This window comes from Lolium rigidum, chromosome 4 (assembly GCF_022539505.1).
Source record: "Lolium rigidum isolate FL_2022 chromosome 4, APGP_CSIRO_Lrig_0.1, whole genome shotgun sequence".
Lineage (NCBI taxonomy): Eukaryota > Viridiplantae > Streptophyta > Magnoliopsida > Poales > Poaceae > Lolium > Lolium rigidum.
This window is the reverse complement of record NC_061511.1, coordinates 3,893,167-3,912,992: the sequence shown is the minus strand read 5'-3', so window position 1 is coordinate 3,912,992 and position 19,826 is coordinate 3,893,167. Positions and strand designations below refer to the sequence as shown.

The 19,826-nt window shown below is 42.6% G+C and overlaps 1 protein-coding gene across 1 annotated transcript; it reads right to left on the bottom strand.

Annotated features, from left to right (window-relative positions):
* Positions 1-1,192: 1,192 nt before the first annotated feature.
* On the bottom strand, positions 1,193-3,236 carry LOC124708579 (abscisic acid receptor PYL5-like). Its single transcript, XM_047240260.1, has 3 exons — positions 3,054-3,236; positions 2,521-2,739; positions 1,193-1,846 (listed from the first exon to the last, which is right to left on the bottom strand). The coding sequence occupies exons 1-3, from the start codon at positions 3,234-3,236 to the stop codon at positions 1,631-1,633; spliced, it is 618 nt and encodes a 205-aa protein (XP_047096216.1). The 3' UTR covers positions 1,193-1,630.
* Between the last annotated feature and the right edge of the window lie 16,590 nt (positions 3,237-19,826).

Sequence of the window (19,826 nt, the reverse complement as noted above, 5' to 3'; positions counted from 1 at the left end):
CGTTGTTGCACTTGCACTCGTACCCCAGGAAAATCTCTTATTGGCCATTGAAGTACGGAGTAGTTGGCTCCCCTTTTTGCAACTCTCAAAATTTTGGTAGATCCTCGTGGGTCAAATTTTGAAGCACAACATGAACATGGAGCACTGTGGGTACTCCAACTCTCATAAAATCAGTCTACGAGGCTAATCATCCGCCCAAGCTACTACTATTCTGAGAGAAAACAATCAGTAGAGCCGTGGTGGAAAAAAACCGAACAACTACAAGAAAAGAGAGTCCTGTCTCCAACACCGTTTTCGTGAAGATCTTTTTACTGCAAAACTGGCATACGTCGGGTAGGAGCAAGTCACTGTCAACGTCTCCCTCGGGCATGCAAAATTACAAGCAAATGCAAACAGTCCCCGCATTGTTTGGTTCAGCATCGACTTTTTTCATTTCTTTCTAGAAACCATTTTGGGAGCTTCTAGCGTTGAAAGTGATGTCTTGGTTTATCTACACATGCTTAGAAAGGTACTTGTAACAAGAGATTAGACTTAATTGACTTCAAATCAAGGTGAACCGAACCTACGTAGAGAAGCATAGAAGGAAGATCTTCTATCCTCTTCTTCGTGACTCCTACATTTAAAATGGCTGGCAAGGTAACTCCACACAGGAAAATTTAGACATTTTCCTCACCAAGGGTCTGTCTCTTACAATACCAAGAACTCGTGACCTTGTCTAAAAATTGTTGAAAAAGATATACCCCTATGGCTCCCGAAGATTATATGAGATTTATCAAAATTTAGATGTATCTAGACAATAAATAACATCTAGATACATCCAGACTTTGACAAATTTCAGACAGTACAAAGTAGCCTGCAAAGAATTGAGCAACTACAGGTGTTTATCTTCCATATTCTAAAGATATGCCTATTAGCTCAGCCTCATCCATCTCATGGCGCGCTGAACGTCCCCCATTAGCTATTGGAACTCTCAGAGGAGGGGCTGACCTCACACAGGAAATGGCTAGCTGCACACAGGAAAATTTAGACATTTTCCTCATCAATTCTGTCTCTTACAATCACAAGAACTCATGACCTCGTCTAAGAATTGTTGACACAGATATACTATCATATCATTTAACTCTGAGAGGAGTACTCTTCCACCAAGTGCTTAAAATTGCAAAGAAAAATATCCATTTACTTTCCATTTCAGTAGCAGCGAATGAGAACTCTTCCACCAATGTATATATTACAGCGCACTCCCAAAATCTACAAGTCAAAATCCCCAATCCCAAGTGTTAGTGGAAAGTCATCCGAGAATATAGTACAGTAGGCATCGCAAATGCAGAAAAAGAAAAAACACTAGGTTGTTTCAAATGCACCAAAGATGGCAAAAACTACTCCATATGCTTCTCTGTTACATATACATACTAGGTATGCATACATAACCATGAGGTAGCTCAGGTGCAGTTGCTAAGACCTAAAGCATCACTAGCTACCTACTACAAATACATAGCCTACATACTAATCCTTACAAGAGACATGTGAAAACAAAATGGAGAATCTACCATTCTGAAAAAGATCAGATTTTCTGGCTGGCCTTTGAATCTTCTTATTCATGCTGATTCACATGTACGTGCCGGGGCGGATGCTATTGCTCAAGCGGCGATGTAGGTGACTGAACCGCTAGCCGTTCCGATACCTCGGCGAGAGATGTGAGGTTGCACTTGATCACGGCCTCAACGAAATAGCAGGTTTCATCCTTTGTGTTGCCGTCAGGCACATCAACCACGAAGGACTCGATTACAAGCGTCCCTGGCCTCCCATCAATGCTCTCTGGGTGGACAGTTATGATGGATGAGTAGTTCTGAAGAAGTGGCAACACAGAAGATTAGCATGGATCAAACAGACGCTTGAAGAAGTAGTAAAGATCATCAGCGGAGGCATGTCCAATCAAAAACCTTTGCTTTACAATAGTGGCAACTATGGTCAAAATCTTCTTCTTGCAAGGTTGGAGAAACAGGAAAGCCACATGCAGATCACTAAATTCATACACGTGATTTCCTTCTATAGAAGGCAGACAAATCATGCAAATTTCACACTGCAAACTATGATGATCATGTTCCTTCCTTAGTAGGTCAAATGCGTGATTTTCTAGTAAGACTGACCAATAAACACTCGGTGATCTCCTTTAGAAGCTAAATGCTTTATTTCTGATTAGTAGTTACACAAATGAGAGAGTAAAATGCTACTCAAATAAAAACAAGCTTTCTGACAGATGAACACTCGGTGATATCTTCAGAAGCTAGATGTGTAGTTACAAACAATAGATGCAGTGAGTGAAATGCTATATATTTGTCACGACACATAAATGAAAACAAGCTTTCTGATCTGGCAGACAAAGTTATTGCATCGAATGTTATTCCTCAAGCTAATATCTATGGTCATGTTAGCATCAGACTTGAAATGAAACATTCGGTTTTGGTAAGTACTGCAAGAAAAAGAGCACGAAATGGCTAATATCAATAGCAGCACACGTACCCTGAGCCTGTGGTCGCCGCCAACAAACTTGACACTGAGGATGTGCTCGTCGTCGTCCAGCTGCTCGAGCCTCTCGGTGCTAGTGGTGGCCGGCAGTCCGGTCTTGACGTTGACCTCCCTGACGCTGCCGATCTCGAGGTCGCCCCCGCGCAGCACGCAGCGGCTGACGAACGGCTTGTAGCGCTGCGGCTGGTCGAAGCTCCGCACCAGCGACCAAACCTGCAAGCCCGGCACCAACTCAATCAAAACAAGTCCACGCCATGAAACAGATATCCATCCGCCCGCCAGGAAAACAGAGAGAGGAATCGGCACATTGAACTCCGCCACACCAGTGGTATCAACCGACAGGGAAGCATCCGAACAAGATCGAGAAACCAAGCGCAGCGAGAGGTGAGCTCCAGATCCAAGAAAAGACAGTACCCACCACCAACCGAGGCAAGCACGGCAAGGGAATCGACGAACCCACGCAACAGTGAAAGGAACAGCAGCGGAAGGAAGCAAGAAAGGGGAAGGGGAAAGGGTGGGCGTCTCACGAGGTGCACGGGGGCCTTGATGTGCTTGACGAGGGCGGAGGTGCACTGGTTCTCGGCGGGCGCGTGGCCGTGCAGCCGCCGCATGTGCTCCGCCTCCGTGGCCGCCGACGCCGCTCCTCCAGCACCCGCCGCCTCGTCGCTGAGCCTCCAGGCCCGCGCGGCGCCACCTACGAGGCCGACCATGGCGGATCCCCCCTCGCCGCCGCCGCTCCGACCGGTGGTTGGGCTGGCCGGCGCTGTCCAAGCTGTCTTTTTCAGCTGCTCTGCTGCTGCTGGTTGCCGGGGTGGGTTGGGCTAATCCGTTTGGTAGGGTTCCTTACGCGGGCGGGTACAAAAATCTGCGTGGAGAGGGGACGGCCGGGCCCACCCACGAGTTATCCATGCGCAGACCCCGATGCCAGGGAAGCTTCACCGGAGCGTGCGCCGGGTCCATGGACCAGAGGGCTGTTTCTTGGAAACGACGGTGGCTGCGCTGATATTTTCAGCCAGTAGGCATGTGTCTCAGAAAAATATCCCTTGCCACACCTAAAAAGAGCACGCTACAAGTCATTGCCAGCTAGGACTTTTAACATGGAGCCATTGCAATTAGTAGGATGGAAATTATTTTATCTTAGGTGTTCTAACTTTTTTTAGCTTAGTTTTCTTCAATCTATGTGTGCGTGATGAGACATTTGGATAGCAACCCTCGCAAATCACTCTCAACAATAATTAGGAAATGCCAACATTGCATGACCTACTAGCCACTTTGTCGAGGGTACTTCCCGGCAATACCCTCCGTAAAGGGCTTAGGGTAGATGTAATCATGTAGGCTGACACGAGACATCGGTTATCAAACAAGCGGGGAGAGCGATTTACCCAGGTTCGGTGCCCCGATGAGGTAAAACCCTTATATTCTGATTGTCTGATCTTGATTGCTGAAAATATCGGTTACAATGGGGTGCCAAAGGTTTCGACTATGACCTTCGTCAGGAGGCTAGGCTTCACGGTGACCTAGCTCTAGACTTACAATGGTAATGGCTATTATGATTGTGTGTCCCTCGGCAGCCCCTATCATGGCCTTTATATTGGGAGCCAGGTCTCGAGAGGTCTGTCCGGGTACGACTAGGTTACAAAGAGTCCTAAGTCTAAACTTTCCTTGTATTTGTCGTCTCCTTGCCTTGTTCTTCAAGAATCCTTTCTTGGAACCGACGTGACAGCCCACCTGGATGTCGAGTGCCTTCATGGGCCCCTGACTGGGTCGTAAGAGGAAGCACAATATTAGTTAGCCGAATGATAATGCCCACATCAGTAGTCCCCGAGTGACTGGCCAAAGATACTTCGGGCAGGGAGTAAAAACATATCTTCTGTCGAATGTTCGCCTTAGCCGATAAATCTTGACTTCTTTGTAATAGTAGCGTCTTCTTTTATCAGGTGCACGTTCAGCGCTCCCGATGGGAGTAACCCCCGAGTCTAGGTACGGATGCTTGCAACCGTGCGTAGACTCAAGTTGCACTACTCGAATGTTTTCTTCTGTCGAAGCTTACCAGGATCATTCGATACATTTTCTTATATCGAGACTTTAATATTTTTAAGCAAAGGTTTAGTACGTAAAGGATATCGAGTAACGTGCCCAGCTTTGCTAGTTAACTGCCGATGGTAAAACAACGTTACCCTACACAGAATCAAGTCCCCAGGCATGATTCTGGATCTGAAAAAGTCTTCGAGTCCATATTTCATCGGGTGCGCGTTCAGTGCTCCCAATGGGAGTAGCCCCCGAGTCTAGGCGCGGATGCTGGCAACCGCGTGTAGACTTAAGTGTGCTTGGAGACAAGTTGGTTGATGCTTATCTGCACATCCGAAATGGGAAGGAACTGTGCGATGCACTAGACGCTAAGTTTGGTGATGCCGATGTCGGAGGTGCACTGTACGCTATGGAGCAGTTCAATGACTACAGAATGGTTGAGAACCGATCTGTAGTAGAACAGGCTCATGAGATACAGATCATGGCAAAGGAACTTGAGCTCCTCAAGTGTGTGCTACCGGACAAGTTTGTCGCGGGATGCATTGTCGCTAAGCTTCCCCCTTCATGGAGGAACTTTGCCACCTCGCTGAAACATCAGAGGCATGAGTTCTCTGTTGAGAATATCATGGGCTCTCTGGATGTTGAGGAGAAGGCGAGGGCAAAAGACAAACACACTGGAGGAACCGAGGGACGTTCTGCTGCCAATATGGTACAGAAAAATGTCCACAAGTCCAAGGGAAAGAACAAAGGAGTCTCCCAGACTACCAACTTCAAGAAGAAGGGGAAAACGGAGAAGAAAGATCCTTGTTGGGTGTGTGGCGAGATAGGACATTGGGCTCATCGTTGTCCACGACGCAAAGGAAAGAAAGGTCAGGCTGGACAGAACTCAACTTTTGTCAACATGGTCATTGGTAACACTGAGGAAGGAACTACAGGGTATGGTAATATATTACCTACTGTTCTTTCTGTGTTTCAGCCCACAGAATGGTGGGTTGATACATGTGCCATTGTTCATGTGTGTGCTGACACCTCCATGTTTACCTCTTATCAGGCCCGAGGTTCCTTAGTAATGATCGGGAATGGGTTACATGCTACTGTTCGTGGTGTTGGCACGGTAGATCTGAAGTTTACTTCGGGAAAGATCGTGCAAGCGAAGAACGTCTTTGCATGTCCCTTCTATCAAGAAGAATCTCGTTAGTGGCTCCCGTCTCATGAAATATGGGTTTAAGTTGGTGTTTGAGTCCAATAAAGTTGTACTGTCTAAGTATGAAAACTTTGTTGGAAAGGGCTATGAATGTGAGGGAATGTTTCCCTTCTCTCTAGAAGACTTCTGTGATAATGTTGTGAACCATGTAAGCACTAGCGCTAATGAGACTAATGTTTGGCATTCACGACTTTGTCATGTTAATTTCGGTTGTATGCCGCGGCTTGCTGATATGAGTTTAATTCCGAAATTCACCTTTGTCAAAGGCTCTAAGTGTCATGCTTGTGTGCAAGCAAAACAGCCACCCAAGCGTCACAAGCCTGCGAAGGAAAGAAACTTGGCACCACTAGAGCTCATACATTCAGATCTATGTGAGATGAATGGTGAGTTGACAAGAGGTGGAAAGAAATATTTTATGACTTTGATTAATGATTCCTCTAGGTACTGTTATGTGTATCTCCTGAAAACTAAAGATGAGGCTCTTGATTTCTTTAAAATCTATAAGGCTGAAGTTGAGAACCAACTTGAAAGAAAGATAAAAAGGGTTCGATCCGATCGTGGTGGAGAGTACTTTTCTAATGAGTTCAATTTATTCTGTGCGGAACATGGTATAATCCATGAGAGGACGCCTCCCAATTCCCCACAATCCAATGGGATTGCGGAAAGGAAAAAAACGTACTCTAACAGATTTGGTTAACGACATGTTAGATGTTTCGGGTTTATCCAAAGAATGGTGGGGGGAGGCTATATTGACTTCATGTCATGTCCTAAACCGTGTTCCAACCAAGAATAAAGAGATTACCCCTTATGAGGAATGGGAAAAGAAAAGGCCATCACTCTCCTACCTACGAACTTGGGGTTGTTTGGCAAAAGTGAATTTGCCAATCACCAAGAAGCGAAAGCTTGGACCAAAAACCGTGGACTATGTCTTTCTTGGCTATGTTGCCCATAGCATTGCCTGTAGATTTCTTGTGGTGAAATCTGGAGTGGACGACATGAATGTTGGCACCATCTTTGAATCAAGATATGCTACATTCTTTGAGGATATATTTCCTATGAGAGATATGCATGGCATGTCTAGTTGGGAATCTGATCCAATACATGAAACTCCTATGGAGTCCGATGAGGAATCTGATGATGAGAGTTCAGATTCTGATGAAGATGACAATGAAGCTCTCACAAGGAGCAAGAGACAAAGGATTGCAAAGTCTTTTGGTAATGATTTCATTCTGTATCTTGTGGATGATACTCCCACTACCATTTCAGAAGCTCTTGCATTTCCTGATGCAGACTACTGGAAGGAAGCGGTTCAAAGCGAGATGGATTCCATCTTGGCTAATGGAACGTGGGAGTTAGCGAGCGTCCTTATGGGTGCAAACCTGTAGGATGTAAATGGGTATTTAAGAAGAAGCTTCGAGCTGATGGTACTATTGAGAAGTACAAAGCTCGGCTTGTAGCCAAAGGCTTTACCCAAAAGTAAGGCGAAGATTTCTTCGATACATACTCACCTGTGGCGAGATTGACCATAATACGAGTACTACTGTCATTGGCTGCCTCACACGGTCTTCTCGTTCATCAAATGGACGTTAAGACGGCTTTCTTGAATGGAGAGTTGGACGAGGAAATTTACATGGAACAACCTGATGGTTTCGTACTAGAAGGTCAAGAAAGAAAGGTGTGTAAATTAAAGAAATTTTTGTATGGTCTCAAACAAGCGCCCAAACAATGGCATGAGAAGTTTGAAAGAACTTTAACATCGGTGGGCTTTGTTGTTAATGAAGCCGAAAAATGTGTGTACTACCGCCATGGTGGGGGTGAGGGAGTTGTCCTATGTTTGTATGTGGATGACATAATAATTCTTGGGACAAGTCTCAAAGTGATTGAGGAGGTCAAAACCTTCTTATCTCAGTGTTTCGAGATGAAAGATCTTGGAGAAGCTGATGTTATATTAAACATCAAGTTACCGAGAGATGAGAATAATGGGATTACACTTGTGCAATCTCATTATGTTGAGAAGGTGTTGAGCAGATTTGGCTATGCTGATTGCAAATCTTCTCTCACACCTTATGATCCTAGTGTCTTGCTTCGAAAGAATGAAAGGGCAACTAGAGATCAGTTGATATACTCTCAAATCATTGGTTCACTCATGTATTTAGCTTGCGCTACAAGGCCTGATATCTCGTTTGCTGTATGCAACCTTAGCCGGTTTTTGGTCAACCCGGGAGATGATCATTGGCATGCTCTTGAGAGAGTGATGCGCTATCTAAAGGGAACCATGAGTTATGGAATTCATTATACCGGGTATCCAAGAGGACTTGAAGGGTATAGTGATTCAAATTGGATTTCAGATGCTAAAATGAAGGCCACAAGTGGATATGTTTTCACTCTTGGTGGTGGCGCTGTTTCCTGGAAGTCTTGCAAGCAGACCATCTTAACGAGGTCAACTATGGAAGCAGAACTCACAGCATTAGATACGGCTACTATCAAAGCAGAATGGCTTCGTGAGCTCTCTATGGACTTGCCTATGGTTGAAAAACCAATACCGGCTATCCTCATGAACTGTGATAATCAAACTGTGATTATCAAAGTGAAAAGTTCTAAGGATAATATGAAAAGTTCCAAACATGTCAAGAGGAGATTGAAGTCTGTCGAAAAAGCTGAAAAACTCCGGAGTGATAGCATTGGATTATGTCCAAAGTGCTAAGAATCTGGCAGATCCTTTCACAAAAGGACTATCAAGAAATATGATATACCTTGCATCAAGGGAGGTGGGTTTGAGACCCACGTGAGTTGCCGAGGGGGTAACCCAACCTATGTGATCGGAAATTCCGTGAAGTAGAACCTGGGAAAACAAACCAGAGTAACTGAGTTGAGAGAAAATTTAATACTCCCACTCTGCTGCAGATGCAATTCTCTCATAGTTACTGTAAGACAGGTTGACAATGTCTTAATGTGTTCTGAGCGGCTCTTGACGAGCGAAGATGTTGTCCTACAGGGCGATCTTTGAAGAACACACCTATACGAGTGACACTACTGGTCATAGTGTGGGAGATTTGGGTGAATCTCTAGTAATCTCATGAAGGGCCGAGGAGTATGACTTATAAGCTCCACCCGAGGGGAAGGCTATGGTAGCCTAGTACCGTGCCGGCATTGAGTGAAACTTGCTGCACAAGGCTAACAATTCAAGGCATAGTCCATTGTTCAGTTGTAGTCAAATATAGCTCCTTGCCTAGGTGGAAGTTCAACTTAACAGTCTCCACTGAAGAGCAGGTATATTAAACAGTGAATGGAACTAATGTGTCATCTGATGTGCATATGAGATCTGGTGGGGGATTGTTGAATGTAGATGGGCTGCAACCCAGTAAGGCAACCCATGTAGTCTACAGTTCCTGAAATCTCAAGGCCCATCACGTTGGCAGCTTGGGACAGCCTTGGGGGACAAAAATTTAGTCCCACATTGCTAGTTGGGAGTGAGTTGGAGTGATATATAAGGGTTGCTGTTCTAGTCCTTCCAAGTGACTGAGAATAGAAGGAGCCCTCGCACACTCCTCCTCCTCTTCCCGCCCCGCCTCGCCTCGTCACGCACGTCGCATTTCGTGACTCGAGTTCGAGTTCGAGACACACTCAAGGAAGCCTAAATTTTTGCTTGGTGCACCAACTGAGTTAGGTACGTGTCGACCTGCATGTGCATGCTCGCCGCGTGTCCCTGGCTTCCTACGTGTGGCAACGCGGTCGGGCTCGTGTCGCTGCCTCCTCCCAGGCTATACCAGGAGACAGATCAGATCTGGAGTCTCTAACACCCAGAACTCTCTAGTCTGTCTCTCTCACAACAAAGTTCCTTTTGCTGCGCTACTCTCTAGTCTTCTGATGGGATTTGTAGCATAGAAAACAGAAAAATTCCTACCGCAAGAACGAATAACAAGCCAAGATCTAATCTAGTAGATGGTAGCAACGAGAAGATCATGAGACTAACCCTTGAAGATTTCCAAAGCCTAACGAGATTAGATCTCGTGGTGGATGTAGTCGATCACTTGCCGCTTGTAAAAGCGCGTAGAAGATCTTGACCGCTTGCAAAAGCGCGTAGAAGATCTTGACGGTGCCACAGTCGGGCAGCACCTCCGTACTCGGTCACACGTTCGGTGTTGATGACGACGTCCTCCTCCCTGTTCCAGCGGGCAGCGGATGTAGTAGATCCTCCTCGGAATCCCGGTAGCACGACGGCGTGGTGGCGGTGTTGGTGGAGAACTCCGGCAGGGCTTCGCCTATGTGCTGCGGGAGTAGTATGTGGAGGAGGAGAGGCTAGGGTTTGGGGAGAGGGGTTGGTGCGGCCAACTCATGGCTTGGTGTGGCCGGGCCCCTCCCCTTGCCCCTCTATTTATAGGTGGAAACCCCCAAGAGTTGGACTCCAAGTCTTTGAATAAGACCCGAAACCAAAACTTGCCAAAAGGACGAAACCTACCCAAGGTGGGACTCCTACTCAAGGTGGGACTCCCAACCCTTCCTTGGGGGGGGGGGGGGGTTGGCCGGCCACCATGGTGGAGTCCACCTAGGACTCCTCCCCCCTTAGGGTTGGCCGACCATGCTAGGTGGAGTCCCTCCGGGACTCCACTTTCCATGGTGATTTCTTCCGGACTTTTCTAGAACCTTCCATAAATGCACCGGATCATTTCCAAACTTGGAAAGTGACTTCCTATATATGAATCTTATTCTCCGAACCATTCCGGACCTCCTTGTGATTTCTTAGATCCCATCCGAGACTCCGAACAAAACTTCGAACTCCATTCCATATTCCATATCTACTTAAACGACATCAAACCTTAAGTGTGTCACCCTACGGTTCGTGAACTATGCAGACATGGTTGAGACTTCTCTCCGACCAATAACCAATAGTGGGATCTGGAGATCCATAATGGCTCCCACATATTCAATGATGACTTAGTGATCGATTGAACCATTTACATACGATACCGATTCCCTTTGTCACGCGATATTTTACTTGTCCGAGGTTTGATCATCGGTATCTCTATACCTTGTTCAACCTCGTATCTGACAAGTACTCTTTACTCGTACCGTGGTATGTGATCTCTTATGAACCATTCATATGCTTGCAAGCCAATCAGATGACATTCCACCGAGAGGGCCCAGAGTATATCTATCCGTCATCAGGATGGACAATTATCCCACTCTTGATCCATATGCCTCAACTCATACTTTCCAAATACTTAATCCCACCTTTATAACCACCCATTTACACAGTGGTGTTTGATGTAATCAAAGTACCCTTCCGGTATAAGTGATTTACATGATCCCATGGTCGAAGGATTAGGTAACTATGTATCGGAAAGCTAATAGCAACTTGAACTTAATGACATGATCTTATGCTACGCTTATTTGGGTGTGTGTCCATTATATCATTCATCTAATGACATAACCTTGTTATTAATAACATCCAATGTTCATGATCACGAAACCTTGATCATCTATTAATCAACAAGCTAGTTATACAAGAGGCTTACTAGGGACTCCTTGTTGTTTACATAACACACATGTATCAATGTTTCGGTTAATACAATTATAGCATGGTATGCAAACATTTATCATAAACACAATGATATATTATAATAACCATTTTATTATTGCCTCTTGGGCATATCTCCAACAGATCTCCCACTTGCACTAGAGTCAATAATCTAGTTTACATTTGTAAAGATATAACACCTTGGCCTTCTGGTGCTTTATCATGTTTTGCTCACGGGAGAGGTTTTAGTCAACGGACCTGACATGCTCAGAAACGTATGTATTTTGCAATTCCTTTGCGTCTCAACGCATCACTCATTTTCCAAATGAGTCGGCATTAAATATGTTTGGTCTTCTGGTGGAACCTTAATTCCGCAGTCTGAAATATGTCACTAATATTGTCACACACAATATAGCTTCAAAGTTCGGACACTATCGGAACTACACCAAGTTCTCAAAGAACTCCTCGACTTTAAACATCGTCAGTCATTGTCAAAACAATGACATACTCTGCCTTCGTTTGTAGAATCCGTCACAATATTTAGAACTCTTCTAAATCTAGCATTGTGCTACCTTTTAAACAACACTTAGCCTAATTGAGATTTGAAATTCATTTTTATATGTGACCAAACTAATATCGGTGCAACACTTTACAGCGATTTGTTTGTCATTACCCCATACAAAACTATATATATCCTTAGTTCTTCTAAAGTACTCAAGGATATTCTAACTGTAGTCCAATGATCATCACATGAATCATTCTGGTAACTGCTCATAACACTTTAGAGCATAGGACATCTGATTATGTACATATTATTCGTGATCTATAATCACTCATGTGTTTTTACTCATTGAGTGTCATATACACTCAAGTCTTGTTAAACCTTCACATAAAAAGAACACCTTCTTAATATTTTTATATTGAACTACTTCAATATCCATTATATGTACTTTAACTTAAACTTACTATGTGTTTCAATCTATCTTCATAGATCTTGACACTAAATATGTTTCAATTCATATCCTTTCATTGATGTTAATTCTCAATGAAACCTTTTTAATCAATCATATAATTATACTATTTATAATCAACGATATGTCATCTACATAAAGTATTACAAATATGTCTCAGCGCTCCCACTTAATTTCTTGCAAATGCAAGCATCTTCATCGTTCTGATGAAATCAAAAACTCTTTGACTATTTCATCCGGTGAAGATTCCAACTCCGCGATACTCACTTCATCTAATTGAAGTTCGTATACCTATCTAGTATTCCACGGACTAGCAAAACTCTTGGTTGTATCTTGTATACACCTTTAATACACACTTCTGTTAAGTAATATATTTTTGCCATCCTACTAGCATATCTCATAAAAGAAATATGCAGCGATTACTAGAATAATCAACATAGACTATAAGCATCGCTACGGAAGATCTAATCTTATCGTAGTCAACTCTTTGAACTTTGTCGTAAACAACTTTTAGACAAGTCGAGCTTCTTCAAGGATATTTCATCCAAGTCCATCAATTTCATAGATTCATTTACTTTCAGAAAGTATTCACCTATCTTGGATTTAATGGCGCATAGCCATTTTAACGGAGTCAGGGCCCATCATAACTTCTTTGTATGTAGTTGGTTTATCATTGTTCAAAATCAATCCTTTGTCCACAAATCATTTATTTAATCACAAAGTAAACCAAACCTACAAGGTTCAATAGGTACTTCGATCTCCATGGCTAAAACACTTTGTAGTCATGGGAGCCATGATCGTCGTGGCCGCTTTCGGAACCATTTCCGATGCTGCGCTACTCTGATCATTATGCTCAGGTTCATAAACCTTATCAAGTTCTATTGTCCTCCCACTCAAATACTTCGCTAGAAACAATTTCTTGGAAATAAGTAAGAAACATCGACAAACACTTTTGTCTTTGTTTCCATAGTGGAAAGAATTCCCAATTAATTCTTTGGGATAACCAACAAAGACATTCATCCGATTTTGGTTGTAAACTTATTTACTTATGCTATGCATACCAAAATTTAAGAAAGGACTATTAGGGTTTATACCCATGCCATAACTCGTATGGTGTCATTTCAACGGATCATGACGATGCTCTATTCAGTGTAAAAACGGTGGTCTCTAAAGCATAATTCACAAAAATATAATGGCGTCATTTTATTTTATCTCATCATTAATCCAACAAGGTTTGGATACGTCTCTTGGATACTCCATCATCACTATGATACTCCAAGAAACGTGAGTTGTAGAACAATTTCATAACTCTCTTAGATGTTCGCTAAAACTCGTAATTCAAATATTTCCACCATGATCAAATCATAGATATTTGACTTTTCTATTACGATGATTTCCACTTCATGCTGAAATTTATTTGAATCCATTCAAATGTTTCAAACTTCTTCCTTATCGAATATATCCTCATATATATACTCAATTCATTGTTGGAAGTTTTCATGAAGTAGAAGAATCTCCCGCACACAACTATGTCCAGTGAACCATATACATCATCATGTATGTTTCCACTAAGTTAGTTGCCCGTTGAACTCTTGGCCTATGAACGGTATTTCAGTCATTCTCTTTAGAAAAGATTTGCAAGTGCCAAACGATTCAAAAATCAAATGACTCCAATAATCCATCTGCATGGAGTTTCTTCATGTGTTCCTTTCTAACATGACCTAAATGGCGGTTCCACAAATAAGTGGAATTCAAATCATTTGCCCTATGGCATTTTAGCGTCAGTGTTATGTATGTGTGTTTTACCATTAAGATTTATAATAACTTATCCATCATACATGGAGTAATGTCATAATTTGAACAACTCATTGTTTTCATTTGACCAGAGCAAAACAACAATTATTAAGTTCTTTATTATAAATTCTAAGGGCTAGGTAGAATGCCAACGACAAACATAATAACACTTTATTATGTTCCGTACGTGCATTATTATCATATTCCTTATCAGTCACTTAGGCCATCGTATTCTTGTATTGTGTTGTATTGTATGACATCTCATACCAACCAATCTGGTACAAATACCCAAGAATCTCATTATGTGACCAAACAAGGAATACATCCATAACATGTATATCATCTATATACACATGAGCTAGACTTTCTAGTCTTTTCTTTTTTTCTGCAAAATATCTTTTGTAGTTTCTCTTTTAGCTTTCCTCATTCCCAGAAAAAACTTCACCTTCAATAACTTCTAGGTCCATTGGTCAAATACCAATAACCTTGAGGTTCTTACTTTGAAGTTTGATTATCATATGACAAGTGTTCCAGATTTCACTATTAGTAACTTTGTAATATGATGAACAATTTCACTCATAATTTATCCATCAAATCATGACGACTTTTCGAGACCATGTCTGTACATTCTAGGCTCGTAAAGTTTAACCTTAGTATTCTCATGTGCAAATTTGGCTTGCACCCGTTGTATGCACTCGTAGAATCTATAACACCCGATCATCACGTGATGCTTCGAAACGACGAGTCTTAGCAACGGTGCATACTAAGGACGATCACTTCATGGATATGCGAATATCGTTAGTGCCCAAATAGTTGGAGGATTGAGACGCCCGACGTCTTCAACCTTCGTACATTCCCATAAAACTTATGAGTTTATGTAGTCTCACTAGATTATATTCTATCATCTTGCAATAAGGTCTTAGATATCACATATATCTCATACCTCGCTTATTTCTGAAAATAAAATTTCCAGCTCCTTACTTTTCAAACGGATTTGAACTTCAAGTTTCACGGAGACAAGATGATCTTAGTGTTGGGGGGATGACCCCCGGTATGCCAAAGGCATGCCAAACCGGATGGTTTGGGCTATCAAGATACCGGTTTAAAGTTTAATCCGGGCTATGAACTTAAGCATTCGGCTAAGGAAGCCTATACCGGTATGCCCAGAAGGGGTATGGCGGAATGAGCTAAGAAGATACCGGATTACCGGTATAGGCTACACTGTAGCACGTCGGCAAGACCGGTCAAAGATTCTCTCAGGAGCTAGAGGACAAAGATGAGCTAAGCAAAGTAGCTTTAAACGAAGCCATGACGTAAAATACGAAGGTGACGCCAAAAGCAACCGGAGAACGTCAGCCTCCCTAATTAAAGAAGATACCGGTGTCACTTATGATTAAAGTAGCTTTGTAAAGTAGTTTGTCTGTTCAAAGATGCCATTAGGGTTTCTTCCCCTGTAAGCCACCCTCTCCCCTATATAAGGAGAGGGGGCATGCTCCTTCGCGGGCACGACGATCCTGTGTAGAGAAACCTGTTGGAGATATGCCCAAGAGGCAATAATAAATGGTTATTATATATCTTTGTGTTTATGATAATGTTTACATACCATGCTATAATTGTATTAACCGAAACATTGATACATGTGTGATATGTAGACAAACAAGAAGTCCCTAGTATGCCTCTTAAACTAGCTTGTTGATTAATGGATGATTAGTTTCATAATCATGAACATTGGATGTTATTAATAACAAGGTTATGTCATTGTATGAATGATGTAATGGACACACCCAATTAAGCGTAGCATAAGATCTCGTCATTAAGTTATTTGCTATAAGCTTTCGATACATAGTTACCTAGTCCTTATGACCATGAGATCATGTAAATCATTTATACCGGAAAGGTACTTTGATTACACCAAACACCACCGCGTAAATGGGTGGCTATAAAGGTGGGATTAAGTATCCGGAAAGTATGAGTTGAGGCATATGGATCAACAATGGGATTTGTCCATCCCGATGACGGATAGATATACTCCGGGCCCTCTCGGTGGAATGTCGTCTAATGTCTTGCAAGCATATGAATAAGTTCATAAGAGACCACATACCACGGTACGAGTAAAGAGTACTTGTCAGGAGACGAGGTTGAACAAGGTATAGAGTGATACCGAAGATCAAACCTCGGACAAGTAAAATATCGCGAGACAAAGGGAATTGGTATTGTATGTGAATGGTTCATTCGATCACTAAAGTCATCGTTGAATATGTGGGAGCCATTATGGATCTCCAGATCCCACTATTGGTTATTGGTCGGAGTAAGTACTCAACCATGTCCGCATAGTTCACGAACCGTAGGGTGACACACTTAAAGTTGGATGTTGAAATGGTAGTACTTGAATATGGAAAGGAGTTCGAATATTTGTTCGGAGTCCCGGATGAGATCCCGGACATCACGAGGAGTTCCGGAATGGTCCGGAGAATAAGATTCATATATAGGAAGTCATATTCCAAGTTTGGAAATGATCCGGTGCATTTATGGCAGGTTCTAGAAGGTTCTAGAAAAGTCCGGAAGAAATCACCATGGAAAGTAGAGTCCCGGAGGGACTCCACCTTGCATGACCAGCCAACCCTAAAGGGGAGGAGTCCATGGTGGACTCCCCTAGGGTGGCCGGCCAAACCCCCTCATGGAAAGGGGGAATCCCACCCCAAGTGGGATTCCCACCTTGGGTAGGTTTTCCCACATATGGGAGGTTTTAGTGTTGGGGTCTTATTCGAAGACTTGGACTAGAACTCTTGGTGTTTCCACCTATATAATGAGGAGGAGAGGGAGGGGGGCAGCCACTCTTTGGCTCACTCTTGGCCGCACCACCTAGGGCTGCCCTTGGCCGGCGCCCTAGCCTCCCCCTCTCTCCCCAAACCCTAGCGGTATCTCTCCTCCACCACATCCCGCACGCTTAAGCGAAGCTCCGCCGGATTTCTCCACCACCACCGACACCACGCCGTCGTGCTCGTCGGATTCAAGAGGAGCTACTACTTCCGCTGCCCGCTGGAACGGGAGGTGGACGTCGTCTTCATCAACAACCGAACGTGTGACCGAGTACGGAGGTGCTGCCCGTTCGTGGCGCCGGAACCGATCGTGATCAAGATCTTCTACGCGCTTTTGCAAGCGGCAAGTGATCGTCTACCGCAGCAATAAGAGCCTACTCTTATAGGCTTTGGAATCTCTTCAAGGGTTAGTCTTGATCATCCCCTCGTTGCTACCGTCTCCTAGATTGCATCTTGGCTTGGATTGCGTGTTCGCGATAGGAAAATTTTTGTTTTCTATGCATCGTTATCCTACAGTGGTATCAGAGCCGTGTCTATGCATAGATGGTTGCACGAGTAGAACACAATGGTTTGTGGGCGTTGATGCTCTTGTTATCTTTAGTTGAGTACTTTGCATCTTTGTGGCATAGTGGGATGAAGCGGCTCGGGCTAACTTTACATGACCGCGTTCATGAGATTTGCTCCACGCTTGACATGCAACTTGTATTGCATAAGTGGCTTTGCGGGTGTCTCGTCTCTCCTACTATAGTGAAGATTCAATTTACTCTTCTATTGACAACACTAGTATCACCGTTGTGGTTCATGTTCGTAGGTAGATTGGATCTTACTCGAAAACCCTAAACCACGTAAAATATGCAAACCAAATTAGAGACGTCTAACTTGTTTTTGCAGGGTTTGGTGATGTGATATGGCCATAATGTGATGATGAATTTGTATGAGATGATCATTATTGTATTGTGGCAACCGGCAGGAGCCTTATGGTTGTCTTTATATTTCATGTTGAGTAGTATTTCAAAGTAGTTGTAATAGTTGCTACATGAGGTGAACAACCATGAAGACGGCGCCATGGACCTTGACGCTACGCCGACAATGATGGAGATCATGCCCGTTGATGATGGAGATCATGTCCGTGCTTTGGAGATAAAGATCGAAGGCGCAAAGACTAAAGGGCCATATCATATCACATATGAATTGCATGTGATGTTAATCCTTTATGCATCTTATTTTGCTTAGATCGCGACGGTAGCATTATAAGATGATCCCTCACATTAATATCAAGAAATAAAGTGTTCTTCCCTCGTATGCACCGTTGCATTGTTCGACGTTTTGAAGCATCTCGTGATGATCGGGTGTGATAAACTCGACATACAACGGGTGTAAGCCATGTTGCACACGCGGAATACTTGGGTTTGCTTGACGAGCCTAGCATGTACAGTACATGGCCTCGGGACAACGGAAACCGAAAGGTTGAACACGAGTCATATGGATGATATGATCAACATGTTGATGTTCACCATTGAAGCTACATCATCTCACGTGATGATCGGTTTTGGTGTAGTGGATTTGGATCGTGTACCACTTAACAACTATGAGGGATGTTGTATTAAGTGGGAGTTCATTAGTAATTAGATTAAAATATGAACTAATTATCATAAACATAGTCTGAGTAGTATTTTGAATTAATTTTGTAGTATTGGCATCCGTTTTCTACCATGCGCTAGTCTTGTTATTGAGATAGAAATACTGTTAAAATCTGACTAGAAACTTTACGGATTAGTACCGTATTGTTAATGAATCAAGAAATGATTAAGTCCTATTGCAAACATTTAGTGAAACTCACTTTGTTGATTCAGAGAGCTATGGTTTCAATTAGTACCTAAAGTTATCTTGTCTCCGTGAAACTTGAAGTTCAAATCTGTTTGAAAAGTAAGGAGCTGAAAATTTAGTTTTCGAAATAATCAAGGTATGAGATATATGTGATATCTAAGACCTTATTGCAAGATGATAGAATATAATTTGGTGAGACTACATAAACTCATAAGTTTTATGGGAATGTATGAAGGTTGAAGACGCCAGGCGTCACAATCCTCCAACTATTGGAGCACTAACGATATTCGCATATCCATGAAGTTATCATCCTTAGTATGCACCGTTGCTAAGACTCGTCGTATCGAAGCATCACGTGATGATCGGGTGTTATAGATTCTACGTGTGCTTACAACGGGTGCAAGCCAGCATTTGCACATGCAAATACTAAGGTTAAACTTTACAAGCCTAGCATGTATAGACATGGTCTTGGAAAGTCGTCATGAATTGATGGATAAAATTATGAGTGAAATTGTTCATCAGATTACAAAGTTACTAATAGTGAAATCTGCAACACTTGTCATATGATGATCAACTTCAGAACCTCAAGGTTATTGGTATTTGACCAACAAACCTAGAAGTTATTGATGTTGAAGTGTTTTTCTGAATAATGAGGAAAGCTAAAAGAGAAACTACAAAGGATATTTTGGCAGAAAGAAAAGAAAAGACTAGAAAGTCTAGCTCAGGTGTATATAAATGATATACATGTTATGGTTGTATTCCTAGTTAAGTCACATAATGAAATTCTTGGGTATTAGTACCATATTGGTTGGTATGAAGTGTCATACAAAACAACACAATACAAGAATACAATGGCCTAAGTGATTGACAAGGAATATGATAGGAATACACGTCTGGAACAAAAATAAAGTGTTATTATGTTCGTCGTTGGTATTCTATCTAGCCCTTAGAATTTATAATAAAGAACTTAATAAATTGTTATTTTGCTCTGGTCAAATGAAAACAATGAGTTGTTCAAATTATGACATTACTCCATGTATGATGGATAAGTTATTATAAATCTTAATGGTGAAACACACATACATAACATCGACGCTAAAATGCCATAAGGCAAATGATTTGAATTCCACTTATTTGTG